The sequence below is a fragment of the Pseudogymnoascus verrucosus genome, assembly GCF_001662655.1.
Source record: "Pseudogymnoascus verrucosus strain UAMH 10579 unplaced genomic scaffold scaffold_57, whole genome shotgun sequence".
Taxonomy (NCBI): Eukaryota; Fungi; Ascomycota; class Leotiomycetes; order Thelebolales; family Thelebolaceae; genus Pseudogymnoascus; species Pseudogymnoascus verrucosus.
In genome coordinates, this window is record NW_017263708.1 from 149,441 (window position 1) to 160,395 (window position 10,955).

Genomic DNA, 10,955 nt, shown 5'->3' on the forward strand with positions numbered 1-10,955 from the left:
TACAGCTCGTCGACGCTATCGCGACTCGCAAGGTAGACGACAGTTAAGTGCCTCCATCCGTACGAAAGGCCTCATACAGCAATTATGAGGCTCTCATTTGGCTTGCTACTGCCGGCAATTGCTGGAGTAGCGCATGCTACTTCCTCACGCATCGACGGCTTTGTATTCACAGCATCGAAGGAACTGGATGCCGGATCCGTTTCCCTTACTCCAGAGCAAGTCAGGGTTGTCCTGGCGCAACAACTCGATGTCACACAATACCATAGCTTAGGTGCCGGAGACAGGAGTGAAAAGGAGCTGAAACTCATCAACACGTTTGGCGGGCAGCACCCTAAACTCTTCGATGAGGATGTTGCGGGGACAACCTCCCCTAGGCACCTGGTGGTGTTCTTGGACGTCTCTCTTGAGGGAAGCAAGGCCCTCAAGGCCAAATGGAGTGAAAAGGGTCGGACGGAGCCATCATTTGTGATGGTAGGAAGTCCAGGCCGTGAGTCCGTTGGCACTCTCGTTCGAGACATCCAACAGCAGATTTCCCCGCGAGAGCTTCCTAATGAGCAATGCACTCTTACCAAGGCCATCGATGTGTCTGCCTCCGAATGCTGGCACAACAAGAATAGCCACATCATGCACAAGTTCACCGAGGATAGTGTAAGTAAATTCTGTCTACCTCTCACAATCACCACTAACAACTTCCAGTCCGACTTCGACACTTTCGTCAGGAGCCAAGACTCTCTTTTCAGTGCAATCGAAAAAGGAGACCTCGAAGCCACTTTCCTTCTGATGACACCAGGACAGACCAACCGCTTCAAGAAGCAGCCTTGGGGATCGTATTCGCTTCCGGGTTCTGACTCCGATCTTCGGAAACGAGAACAAGAACAGCCAATGTCGGACGTCGTCTCTTCCTCGTCCTCCTCCACTCTTTCTGGCCCTCAACCTACTTCTACCCCCATCGGTCGTCTCCCGCCGCTCTGCTACAACACACTGGAGTCTTGCACCACATCGACACAAAACTGTTCAGGGCACGGGAAGTGCTTCCGTAAGTTCGGCCCCGCCAAAGGAGCGTCAGGCGCCAGCTGCTTTGCCTGCAAATGCTATGGCCCAGACCCAACCGACAAAACGAGGAAGGGCCACTGGGGAGGGGCTGCGTGTCAGAAACAGGACATTAGTGCGCAGTTCTGGATCATCGCCGGCTTCAGCGCTCTCCTGATTGGGATTGTAAGCTACGCCATTGGGATGATGTTCAGCATTGGGTCCGAGAAGTTGCCGGGTGTCATTGGGGCTGGAGTTGCGGCGAAGACAAGGTAGACGGTGGGAAGGTAAACGGCTGGATGACGTGAAACCGGAATCACTGCTTTCTACGTTTTGTTTTAGCTCAAAGCCAGGGCTCGGGTTGGCGTTTTGATGTAGAATCATGTATACATAGCGATTAAGTGCACTGCACGGCTTTGAAGGATATTAGGAAGACGATGCGGAGTCTGTTATAATACTCATTGTTTTCTGTGAGGTTTGAAATGATTTACTTTGTATGCACTATCCCAGCGATGCAGGTGAATGACGTTGAAAGTTTTATTGGCAGCCCGCAATTCTGCCACAACATATCTTTCGCCCATATTGCCGCTTTCCAAATCCTCGAGTCACGGATATCTACTATACAGGGCAGCGAAGTTTGGTTGTTGCAGTAATATTTCACGGCTCCGATTGAAGTATCAAAGATAATATACCCTTCATATATCGTATATCTACATTCTACCCACGCCAACGCCTAATCACACCCCATTTTATCACCCTCAGTACTTCTTCCCAGTCTTAGCCTTCTTATTGCCCCGGTCCTTCTTCTTTTCTCCCATCTCCTCCTCGTAAATCTCTGCCGCGCTCTCGCCCGCCTTCCTCTTTGACTTAAGGGTCTTTACGCTGATAGCCGATGGCTTCGCTCCCTTCTTTGTAGCCTTAAGGACTTCCTGCTCGGCATGTGCCCACCCCGGTGCTTCAGATGCGATCTCATATCTATAATTGCGTTAGTTTAAGTTATAACTTGTCAATGTGGAAAGAGACTTACTGGTCCAATGGTAGCGCATCAATAAGCTCCCTCTGCTTTTCCCGCAGTGCCTTCATAGCCTCGTCACCGCCCTCCTCCAACTCATCTTCCAGGTTTGTCTCAAGAGCCACAAATCTCTCGTCAATGATCTCATCATCGTGTGCGGCACTTGCATCCGCACGGCTTACACCAAGCGTCTCCTGCTTTGGTAGCTCGGCGTCAATGGCTCCAGTCACTAGGCTTCCAAAGTGACTCGACAACTTTCGCATGATCTTGATGAACATGGCCAACAGCTGGCTACTTGGCAGGTTAAGCTCGCTCTCAACAGCAGTCAAGTCTTTGCGTTGCAGACCGACAGCCAAAAGAATCGCAGCTTGGACGCCAGTAAGCTTCAGCACAGGGAGGCGGCCAGTGAAATACAGCGCCGCGAGGGTTGGGATCAAGTCCAATACAACATGGTAATCGAGCATGTTGTTCGCATATGACTCCAAGCGCTTCAGGTCGAACGGAGAGAGAAGACCGTCGAGTTCCGTCTTAACAAGTGCCTTGGCCTCATGCTCTGGGTCCAATTTGAAGCCTCCACGAGCTGATTCGTCGATGCTGAGCGCAGTGATAGAGGCGAAGTCTCGGAACTGATACGAAAGTAGAGACAGGAAGCGCTTGTGATAATCTCTAGCAAAAGCTCCCAGCCAAGCCTTGTCGTCCCCATTCTGCAATGGACGCAGCATAACACAGGTATGTTCGCCAGTCAAATCATTCGCTGTTTGGCGGAGGTATACGGGAACAAACTGCGAACGTTTCCAGAACTTGTGCAGGGGTTGTGTGAGACCATAGGACACGCCGATATAATCGAGGTTGTCGGGTTGGCGCTCTGTGAGCTTGCTGAATAGCGGAGGCATTTTGCGGATGTCCCTAACCTTGATATCGTCGTCCAGTAAGGTAGCATTGGCAAGCTCCTCATCTGTGACACGGGTAATAGACTGCTCAGCTGATAGCGGAGCGGCGTCCTCGGAGAGATTTGCAAACTTTCCTTCGTAGAAGTCGTTGAGAAGCTCAATGGCCCGCGCACCATAGCCCATTCCAATATAGTCTGGGTTGGTAGCAATCCTCACAATGCGAGCTCCAGAAAGGCCAGCGAAGTCTTCGTCCTGGAATTGCTGAGATACCAGCCAAGGGATGAGATCACCTGCGGCGCGCTGTCCACGAGCAAGAGAGTTCAGCACCGATTGCTTGGAAATCTGACCTTCAAGGGCTATTTGTATGACGACGAGGGGTTCCGGAAGACGAGCGCTATCTTCAGACACAGGAGGGACAAGGACGAACAGCTGGTGAGCTGGTGCATCGGACATGAGCTGAAGGTCATCTGGGGAGTTTTTGTAATGTGAAGCGACGTATAGAGCGATCATTTGTTGCAGGAACTTTTCGGAGACGGGGTGGAAGGAGAAAAGAGTGTCGCGGTTGACGTTGAGGAGTTGGCACTGGGATGGGTGAGGGCAGCCTTGGGTGTTAAGTTTTGAGCGAGGGAGGGTAGCATCGAGACAGAGGAGGTTGTTGAGCCACTTCTCAACTAGGTCGCCCTGGGTATAACGAATGGGCTCTGACAAAGTGATTTCACGTAGTGAACGGCCGCCTGTGAAGCTGTTGTCGGATTTAATGGCCTTGCCGCTTGTTCGATCCATCTCTGCGTCCTCTCCTGTAGATTTAGTAGTTCCACGCGATTGCTCACGGAGCTGCTTAATCAGTTTCAAAGATAGCGAACGTCCAGTTCCCTCGTAACCGTTAATTGTTGATGCCATGAAGACCAGATAAGGGCCCATGAGTTTTCTGACAAGGGGCAGAGGGATAGCTGCTGCCTCATCGATAACAAGTAACTCGGCCTGGCCTAAAACATGTGCATCCTGGGGTCTGATATATTGGATAGTTTGGCGATGCTGGCGATGTACGTTAACACGGACAATAGCTTTGTTGAAATCAGGGTTTGTAGACTGAATGATGGAGTAGTCGACATGGTCCATATAACCCAATGAGTCGAATCCTTTGAAGATGAACTCGAAGAGCGTCTTCAAATTCTCTGGGCTTGGAGAAGTGATGAAAATGTTGCTGTAACCATGTGCAACGGCAGCCGCCACCGCAACACCTAGTGCTGCCGATTTACCACGACCTCTAGCCGCCGTCAATGTGACTGTGCTCTTCAATGTCTTCTCTGCAATAGCATCCACGAAGGTCAAGAGAGCCTTGGCTTGGTCCACGGTCTTAGCCAAGGTTATCAACGATCCTACGGGTTGAGTGTCTTGTAGTGTATCTTTCATGGTGTCAAGTTCTTTCTGCTTCTCGGTTTTGGGCTCATCAAGGTCTGGCGGTGGTAGCGCCTTCACGTTTTTGCCTCCCGAAATGGGAAGCACGTTGAGTTCGTCATCGATAACCAGACACGACTCGCAGCTTCCCAGGGACAGGATAAATCTCTCGTTAAATCGTGCGGTAACATCGTCGTGGGCCTCTGTCCGGTATCTCGAATGGACGTCCATCGACAGCGTGTACAGCTGCTTCAAACTGCTCATTCCCTTCAATAATAGCACCACAAGTCCGCCACCTTCCACAGTCTCGATTGTTCTAGCGAGGAGATTGGGGGTAATCGCTTCGAAATCCTGCAAGATGCACATGCCGTAGGTGTTTCCCAGGATCTTCTCCGTCTCTTTATAGTAAACATAGCGGATGTCGTGTAATGATACAAAAAGTTCAAACGGGTCTTCGTTATTGGCTTCGCGGATTCCTCGTTTAATATCTTTCTTAATCTTCAGCTCGCGCTTCTTCCGATGACTGCAAATCTAAAGGTCAATTCCGACTCGCGCTTGCCGCAAAAATTGGGTGTGCTAACCTGGTGAAGCCCAACAGCTTGTTCTTGTATGCCCACAACACCGACTTGTTCTGCTTTACATCCATACTTGACATAATATAGTGAAGATGGACGATGACATCCTTGGACCGGTCGCCAACGACGACGATAAAGCTTCTCTTCTTTTCTTGGACTCCATTGCGAATGAGCGCGGGGATGCGCGAATCCCTTTGAAAGTGTCAGTTGAGCATATTTTTTGCATACAGGAGAAGCTTGGGACATACACTGCTTTGCGAACCATATCTTCGACGTTATCAGTGCTCTAATTGCCTGTGGAGGGCAATATGAACCTGGGTTGAAGCGACTGGAAACAGAGAGTTCGAAAGGCTGCGAAATGATTAAGCTAGACGAGCCTTGCGATAAAGTCGTCCCTCGAGAACTTTTTTGCAGGGATACAACACGACCATGCTATATTCGGCCTAGCTTATCCTACCCCGGATTAACAGAAATCCAAAGAGATTTTCACGTGACCAGATACGAAGGATGACCAAGTCCATCCTGGAACTCAACGCCCCTGAAAGCTTATATAGCACCCCTCCCCCCATACTTTGCTGGGATAACGCGATGAATTGGACATACTAGTCCGTTTGTATAGTTGTATTTTTTTTGGCTTTCGCAATGGCAAATGGCCCCTTTATGGGAGCCATTGGACTATGGTACGTACCGATATCCGTCGTGTCCGGTCACTCCCTTTCTCGGCCTCAAGTTAACACAGTATACAGTTTTTGTATAATTATCACATGGCTGCCTATCACGTGGCAAGAGCATCCTTCTTTCAGTGCGTACGACAATCCAATAATGCCGCGGGCAGCTACTAATCGGTTGCTAGTTCATCCCGTTCATGCCGCTATCACTGCTTTTTTCATTGCTGGCATTGTCCTACTGGCAATTAGTAGAACCAATATTCCTACCCGTTTAGGGAGAGGACGTGGAGGAGCTGGTAGAGAGTATAGGAGTCATGGCGGCGGCATATCAGCTACGCCAGCTCGAATTGCTATTGCCCCAGCACAACTCACTCCCCAAAGGCGGAGACTAGTCTTCAGCCTTCTTGTTTTCTGTACTGTTATCCGTGTGGGGACGTTGAGAAAAATATCCGAAGCAGCTCAATGCTCAGCAAGGGATCTTGAGGTATGCACGCATTCCAATCGTTCTTGTCCCTTATTCAATATTTTCTTGACTGGGAGCTCTTTTCTGCACATTATTCCAGAATGGCCTTGTCTTCTTATTTTCAATTCGGAGTAGCCAATACCTCATAAACATAAAGGTTAGCAATATGTATTTTGATACATTTACTAATTTCAGCAGGTTATATCTCTCCCTATTATATTCGCCATATATGATTTCGTCACTAGTCCGCCGAATTATAATGCGGATGATATAAGAGATTCTATATCAAACAGCGCGTTAGAGGACCTATTCGATACAATAAGATGGTCACGGGTCCGCTACATCGTTCCTACGATCCTGTTAACTCTGGGAATATATCTCACCTCTTCGCGATTACCGTCTGCTTTTGTATGTTCCCAAGCATTGAATCAGCGCAGCTACACTATTTGTCTCCAAGTTGTGGGTATTGGTTTAGATTGCATTATCATTGTCGTATTGTCGCAGTTGTTGGCTGGCTGCAATGACGACAAACGGAGAACAAGTATGCTTGGATATATCATGATGGCATCTGCTGCTTTACTCTCAGCCGCAGCGTTTTTATATCTAATTGTTCACCCCTTTCAAATCACGGCAATACTTTCTACGCCATCATCATTTAAATACAGCATTTTCATCGATGGAATGGCACTTACAGCACTTATATTCTGTGTCGCCTATCTCAATTCGGACCTAAGGCCTTTCGCAGTTGTCATGACCATTGTTTTCACGACAGTCATGGCCCCATTAGTGGCTAATGCTTGGTCCGAGAAGCGCCCGTTTCCGCCGCAGTCAGATACTTCCAGGATTCTAGGGGTTGCCTCACTTGTTTTTGGATACATGAGTTTTATTATAATATATAAATACGGGGAGGCTGCCAAACAACCCCAGAATATCTTGAACCGAGTTCATGCTATTTTTTATATCCTACTGGCTGTAGCGTTTATCTACACGGAAACAGTCTTTATTTGGCGAAGTAATAAGGCTGGTAAGTCCACGAAAGCTTGCGGCATTTTGGCTTCGCGTCGATCATTAATACCTTAGCTAACACATCCGATAGGCTTCCACCCTGTCCGCCTGCTTGTGTACCAAGGCCAAGTTAATGCTAATGCCTGGTCCAAACAAGCCTCTTCGAGCAAAAATCTCACAGCGGCCGTTGACGAGTACAAATCTCGATACCATCGACTTCCACCTCCAAACTTTGATAAATGGTTTGAGTATGCTAAAGATCGGAATTGCACCACCATTGACGACTACGACCAGATCTATGAAGACCTTCTCCCATTCTGGGGTGTGAAGCCTGCTTTGATTAGAAAACAGTCTACCATTAAGCGCAAAAATAGTAGCTTTATCAGCATCCAAATCGATATGGGGAAAGTGAACACAGTGCACGTTTCGGAGGAATACTCGCACCTGGACGATCCTATCATCAACATGATCAAATCTTTTGCTACTTGGCTCCCTCAAATGCAAATTGTCCTAAACCCCAGCCCGTCGCCACAGATTGCATTGCCTCGTTCTTCTCTAGCAAAGCTCGAATCTGCTGGGCATCGATCTGAGCATATTGAAGAAAGGGAGACAATTATCACTACATGGGCCACCCTATCAAAATGGGGCCCTTTGACGGCCGTTGAAAGCGGACTACCAGTCCCGCCAATGGCTAGACATATTTCTCGATGGGACGCTTATATGGCACCCACGTGCTCCTCGAACTCGCCCGCGCGCTCACATCCGCACTCATCTCGTACCCTCTGTACCTCATGCTTCGCATCTTATTCCGCCGGACAATTTATACGCGATATATCTCACTCACTCGACCCTTGCTTGCAGTCTGACCTTCGCACGGTTTCCTCCTTTCTTTCCTCGCCAGCCACAGTTCCTAACACGGGCTACCCTGCCGACAAACTCATACCCATATTCAGCTCGCGGAAAATTGAAGGGTACAACGATATTCTATTTCCGCTTCCAGGGACATATGTTCCCTCTGGCCCAGCCTCTAACCCAGATCTCTCACTTTCCGTCCCAGGTCAAAAACCTTTCGCCGAACTGCGGGATGTGCTATATTGGCGCGGCGAGGCTCCGCCGTCTGGGTTAGGAGCGCATAGTTGGCAAGGGGTCAGCGAGCAGCGCCTCGTTACACTAGCCCACCAAGCGCCGTCCAACTATAAGATCCCGATTCTAGTACCTTTTGACACTGAGGGCAAAAAACATGAGTACGGGTATGTCAGACTGGCGGCGATCTCTGACCAAATACAAGTCGACGCTGGTTTTACCGGAGTTCCAGAGAAGAACTGTCACCGGGAAGAAGAGTGCCAGGAACAGCGCAAACATTTTGGTACCAATGCGACGCTTAGTGATAGCGACGAAGATAGGTATTCCAGTCGATACATACTCACGACCGATGTCTCTGAGCCAAAAGAGTTTTTAAAGAACGTTGTCTCTGGCTCAGTTGCCGTACGGTCTGGGATCTTCAAGAGTTGGTACGAAAAACGTCTTACGCCTTGGATACATTATATACCACTCGACATGCGCTGGCAGGGCCTGCACAGTACGATGGCATATTTTATGGGGCTTTCTGGGACGGTGAAAGGGGAGCAGGTCAGTATGGACGCCCAAGTGAGGGAAGCAAAGTTGATTGCCGAGCAAGGGAAAGCGAGGGCAGAGAGTATGGTTAGAGAGGCCGATGCAGAAGTATATCTCTTCAGGCTACTGCTTGAATGGGGGAGGATTGTTGATGACTACCGGGATGAGGTTGGGTTTGTTCTAAAGGAATAAGAATTTGGAGTTAAATATTTATAGAATATATTTGGTGTATATTAAATGCTTACATGAAATTTGGAACAAAACAACCATTCTACTATGAGTTACACGTTACCCATACGTTCACTATAGCATTAGAGGCACTGCAGTATTCGTGATTTATACTCTTTTATTAATTAACTCTTCCCGCTATTTACAACTGTCCTCTACTCTTTCCACGTCGTCAACACAGGGCTCCCCTTCGCAGGCGGGGCACTAAATTTGGTCTGCACAAACACCTTCTGCATCCCATCCTCCTTCTTGTCAAACTTCATATACACCGTGTCCATCTCATCCAAGGAGACCCGATGCGTCACCATCTTCAATGGGTCAATCTCCCCCTTCTCAACCATCCCCAGCAACTTCTCCCAATACATATGCACAGGCGCCTGTCCATTTCCAATCAACCTAATCCCGCGCTCCATAAGCGCCCCGATGTTAAAGTGGTTCGTGAAGCCTGTGTATACACCCGTGATACCGCAGCGCCCATATGATTTCACCGACGTTAGCATCTCGTTCACGAGCTCAGATGTATCCGTCTCCATTCCCAGCATCAACTCAAAGTAATGCGCCCAGCCCTTCGCGTACTCTCCTGCCGCGCACTCAATGCACACATCCGGCCGCCAGGAACCATCTCCCGCAGCTTAGAGGTCACTGTCGTACCACGCTTGAGTGCGGTGTAGTTTAGCGTTTCGACCCGGAGGCACTTGGACTTCGCGTAGGCGAGGCGCCAGTTGTTGTCTATGAGAATAACGCGGGCAGCACCGTTGTGAAGACTGAAATCGGCAGCCATCTGGCCGATAGGACCTGCTCCCCAAATAGCAACGACGTCGCCCTTTTCGACGCCAGTGTCTACGATGGCATTCCAAGCTGTGCAGATGACATCGGAGAGGTAGAGGCCTTCGCATGTTAGTGGCAGACTTTTAAGAAGGAAGTTTTAAACGCACCTTTCTCGTCTGGGACACTATCTGGTAGTTTCAGGAGGTTGACGTCCCCGAACGGAACACGGACGTATTCTGCCTGTCCGCCTGCAAAGCCACCCGTGAAGTGAGAGTATCCAAAAAGGCCACTATATCAGGACAATCAGCCTTGTCTTCTCCAATAACCTTAGGATTCGACGGGGCTAATAACCCACGCAGTCTGAGTCCCATACATAGCAGCTGCCAGCGAATTTTCATTCGTCTTCTCACACTGGCTACTCTGCTTCTTCTTGCAAGGTCCGCATTCCCCGCATGCAATCTGGAAGCTGGCCACCACACGCTGGCCAGGCTTGACATTCTTGACTTGCGGGCCGACAGACTCCACGATGCCGCAGAACTCGTGGCCCAGGATGTCGCCTTTCTGCAGCTCCAAAATGGTCCCGTGCAGGAGATGCAAGTCGGAACCACAGATAGTAGAACCAGTAACGCGCAAGACAACGTCTCTAGGTTCCACTACATGTGGTTTTGGAACTTCTTCTGTGTTGTGTATTAGTTGGAGTTTTGTACACAGATGGAAATAATTGAGTATCCGTCGGGAATGGTGGATGGCACAGTCCAAATATATCTTGAAGTGATAAATCCGCACCACATTTATTCCGGCTGAAATTAAAAAAAGCATTGTGCAACTTACGAACTTCCACATGGTTCTTTCCCATCCATATCAAAGCTTTCATCTTCTCGCCGCTCGGATCGGCGTATTTTGATCTATCTAGTGCTGGGTTGCTCACATCCTGTTGCGTGGTGGCGCTGCCATCGTGCCCAACGGCTTGCTCCACCTTGAAAGCAGCCTGTGATGCTGCGATTATTACTTGGTTGAAATTCCAATTCTCGATTTCTAATTGAATAATTGTTTAATATTAATTACGACCAAGCCGGTTGGGGTTTCCACGTCGTGGTTGTCATGTTGTGAGAATCGACGTCAGAGTTGAGATAGAAGCTAAGTCTACACGTCATGAATCTGACACAGACTGACAACAACAAAACGTGGTTAATTGGTTATAACGACTTCTAGCTCTCCTATTTAAGTAGTCGGATGAAGAGAGTTATGGTGATATTTACTGAAAGTAACACATCGTGTTCTGGTGGCCATGTTGATGTATTCGAA

The 10,955-nt window shown here is 48.9% G+C and overlaps 4 protein-coding genes across 4 annotated transcripts; 2 read left to right on the top strand and 2 right to left on the bottom strand.

The window, feature by feature from the left end:
• The first annotated feature begins 37 nt into the window (after window positions 1–37).
• On the top strand, window positions 38–1,525 carry VE01_09166 (uncharacterized protein). The gene is made up of 2 exons (XM_018278582.2): window positions 38–648; window positions 697–1,525. The coding sequence occupies exons 1-2, from the start codon at window positions 85–87 to the stop codon at window positions 1,303–1,305; spliced, it is 1,173 nt and encodes a 390-aa protein (XP_018126471.1). The 5' UTR covers window positions 38–84; the 3' UTR covers window positions 1,306–1,525.
• A 196-nt stretch (window positions 1,526–1,721) lies between these two features.
• Window positions 1,722–5,246, bottom strand: KRE33 (killer toxin resistant protein). The gene is made up of 4 exons (XM_018278583.2): window positions 5,153–5,246; window positions 4,911–5,096; window positions 2,057–4,852; window positions 1,722–2,004 (listed from the first exon to the last, which is right to left on the bottom strand). The coding sequence occupies exons 1-4, from the start codon at window positions 5,167–5,169 to the stop codon at window positions 1,788–1,790; spliced, it is 3,216 nt and encodes a 1,071-aa protein (XP_018126470.1). The 5' UTR covers window positions 5,170–5,246; the 3' UTR covers window positions 1,722–1,787.
• A 207-nt stretch (window positions 5,247–5,453) lies between these two features.
• On the top strand, window positions 5,454–8,892 carry VE01_09168 (uncharacterized protein). The gene is made up of 5 exons (XM_018278584.2): window positions 5,454–5,584; window positions 5,651–5,706; window positions 5,758–6,056; window positions 6,234–7,059; window positions 7,132–8,892. Exons 1-5 carry the CDS (start codon window positions 5,547–5,549, stop codon window positions 8,844–8,846), a joined length of 2,934 nt encoding a protein of 977 aa, XP_018126473.2. The 5' UTR covers window positions 5,454–5,546; the 3' UTR covers window positions 8,847–8,892.
• A 145-nt stretch (window positions 8,893–9,037) lies between these two features.
• VE01_09169 (uncharacterized protein) lies at window positions 9,038–10,940 on the bottom strand (the record flags this gene model as incomplete). Its single annotated transcript, XM_018278585.1, has 6 exons — window positions 9,038–9,462; window positions 9,534–9,770; window positions 9,818–9,939; window positions 10,006–10,327; window positions 10,482–10,685; window positions 10,910–10,940. 6 exons carry the CDS (start codon window positions 10,938–10,940, stop codon window positions 9,038–9,040), a joined length of 1,341 nt encoding a protein of 446 aa, XP_018126472.1.
• Window positions 10,941–10,955: the final 15 nt, after the last annotated feature.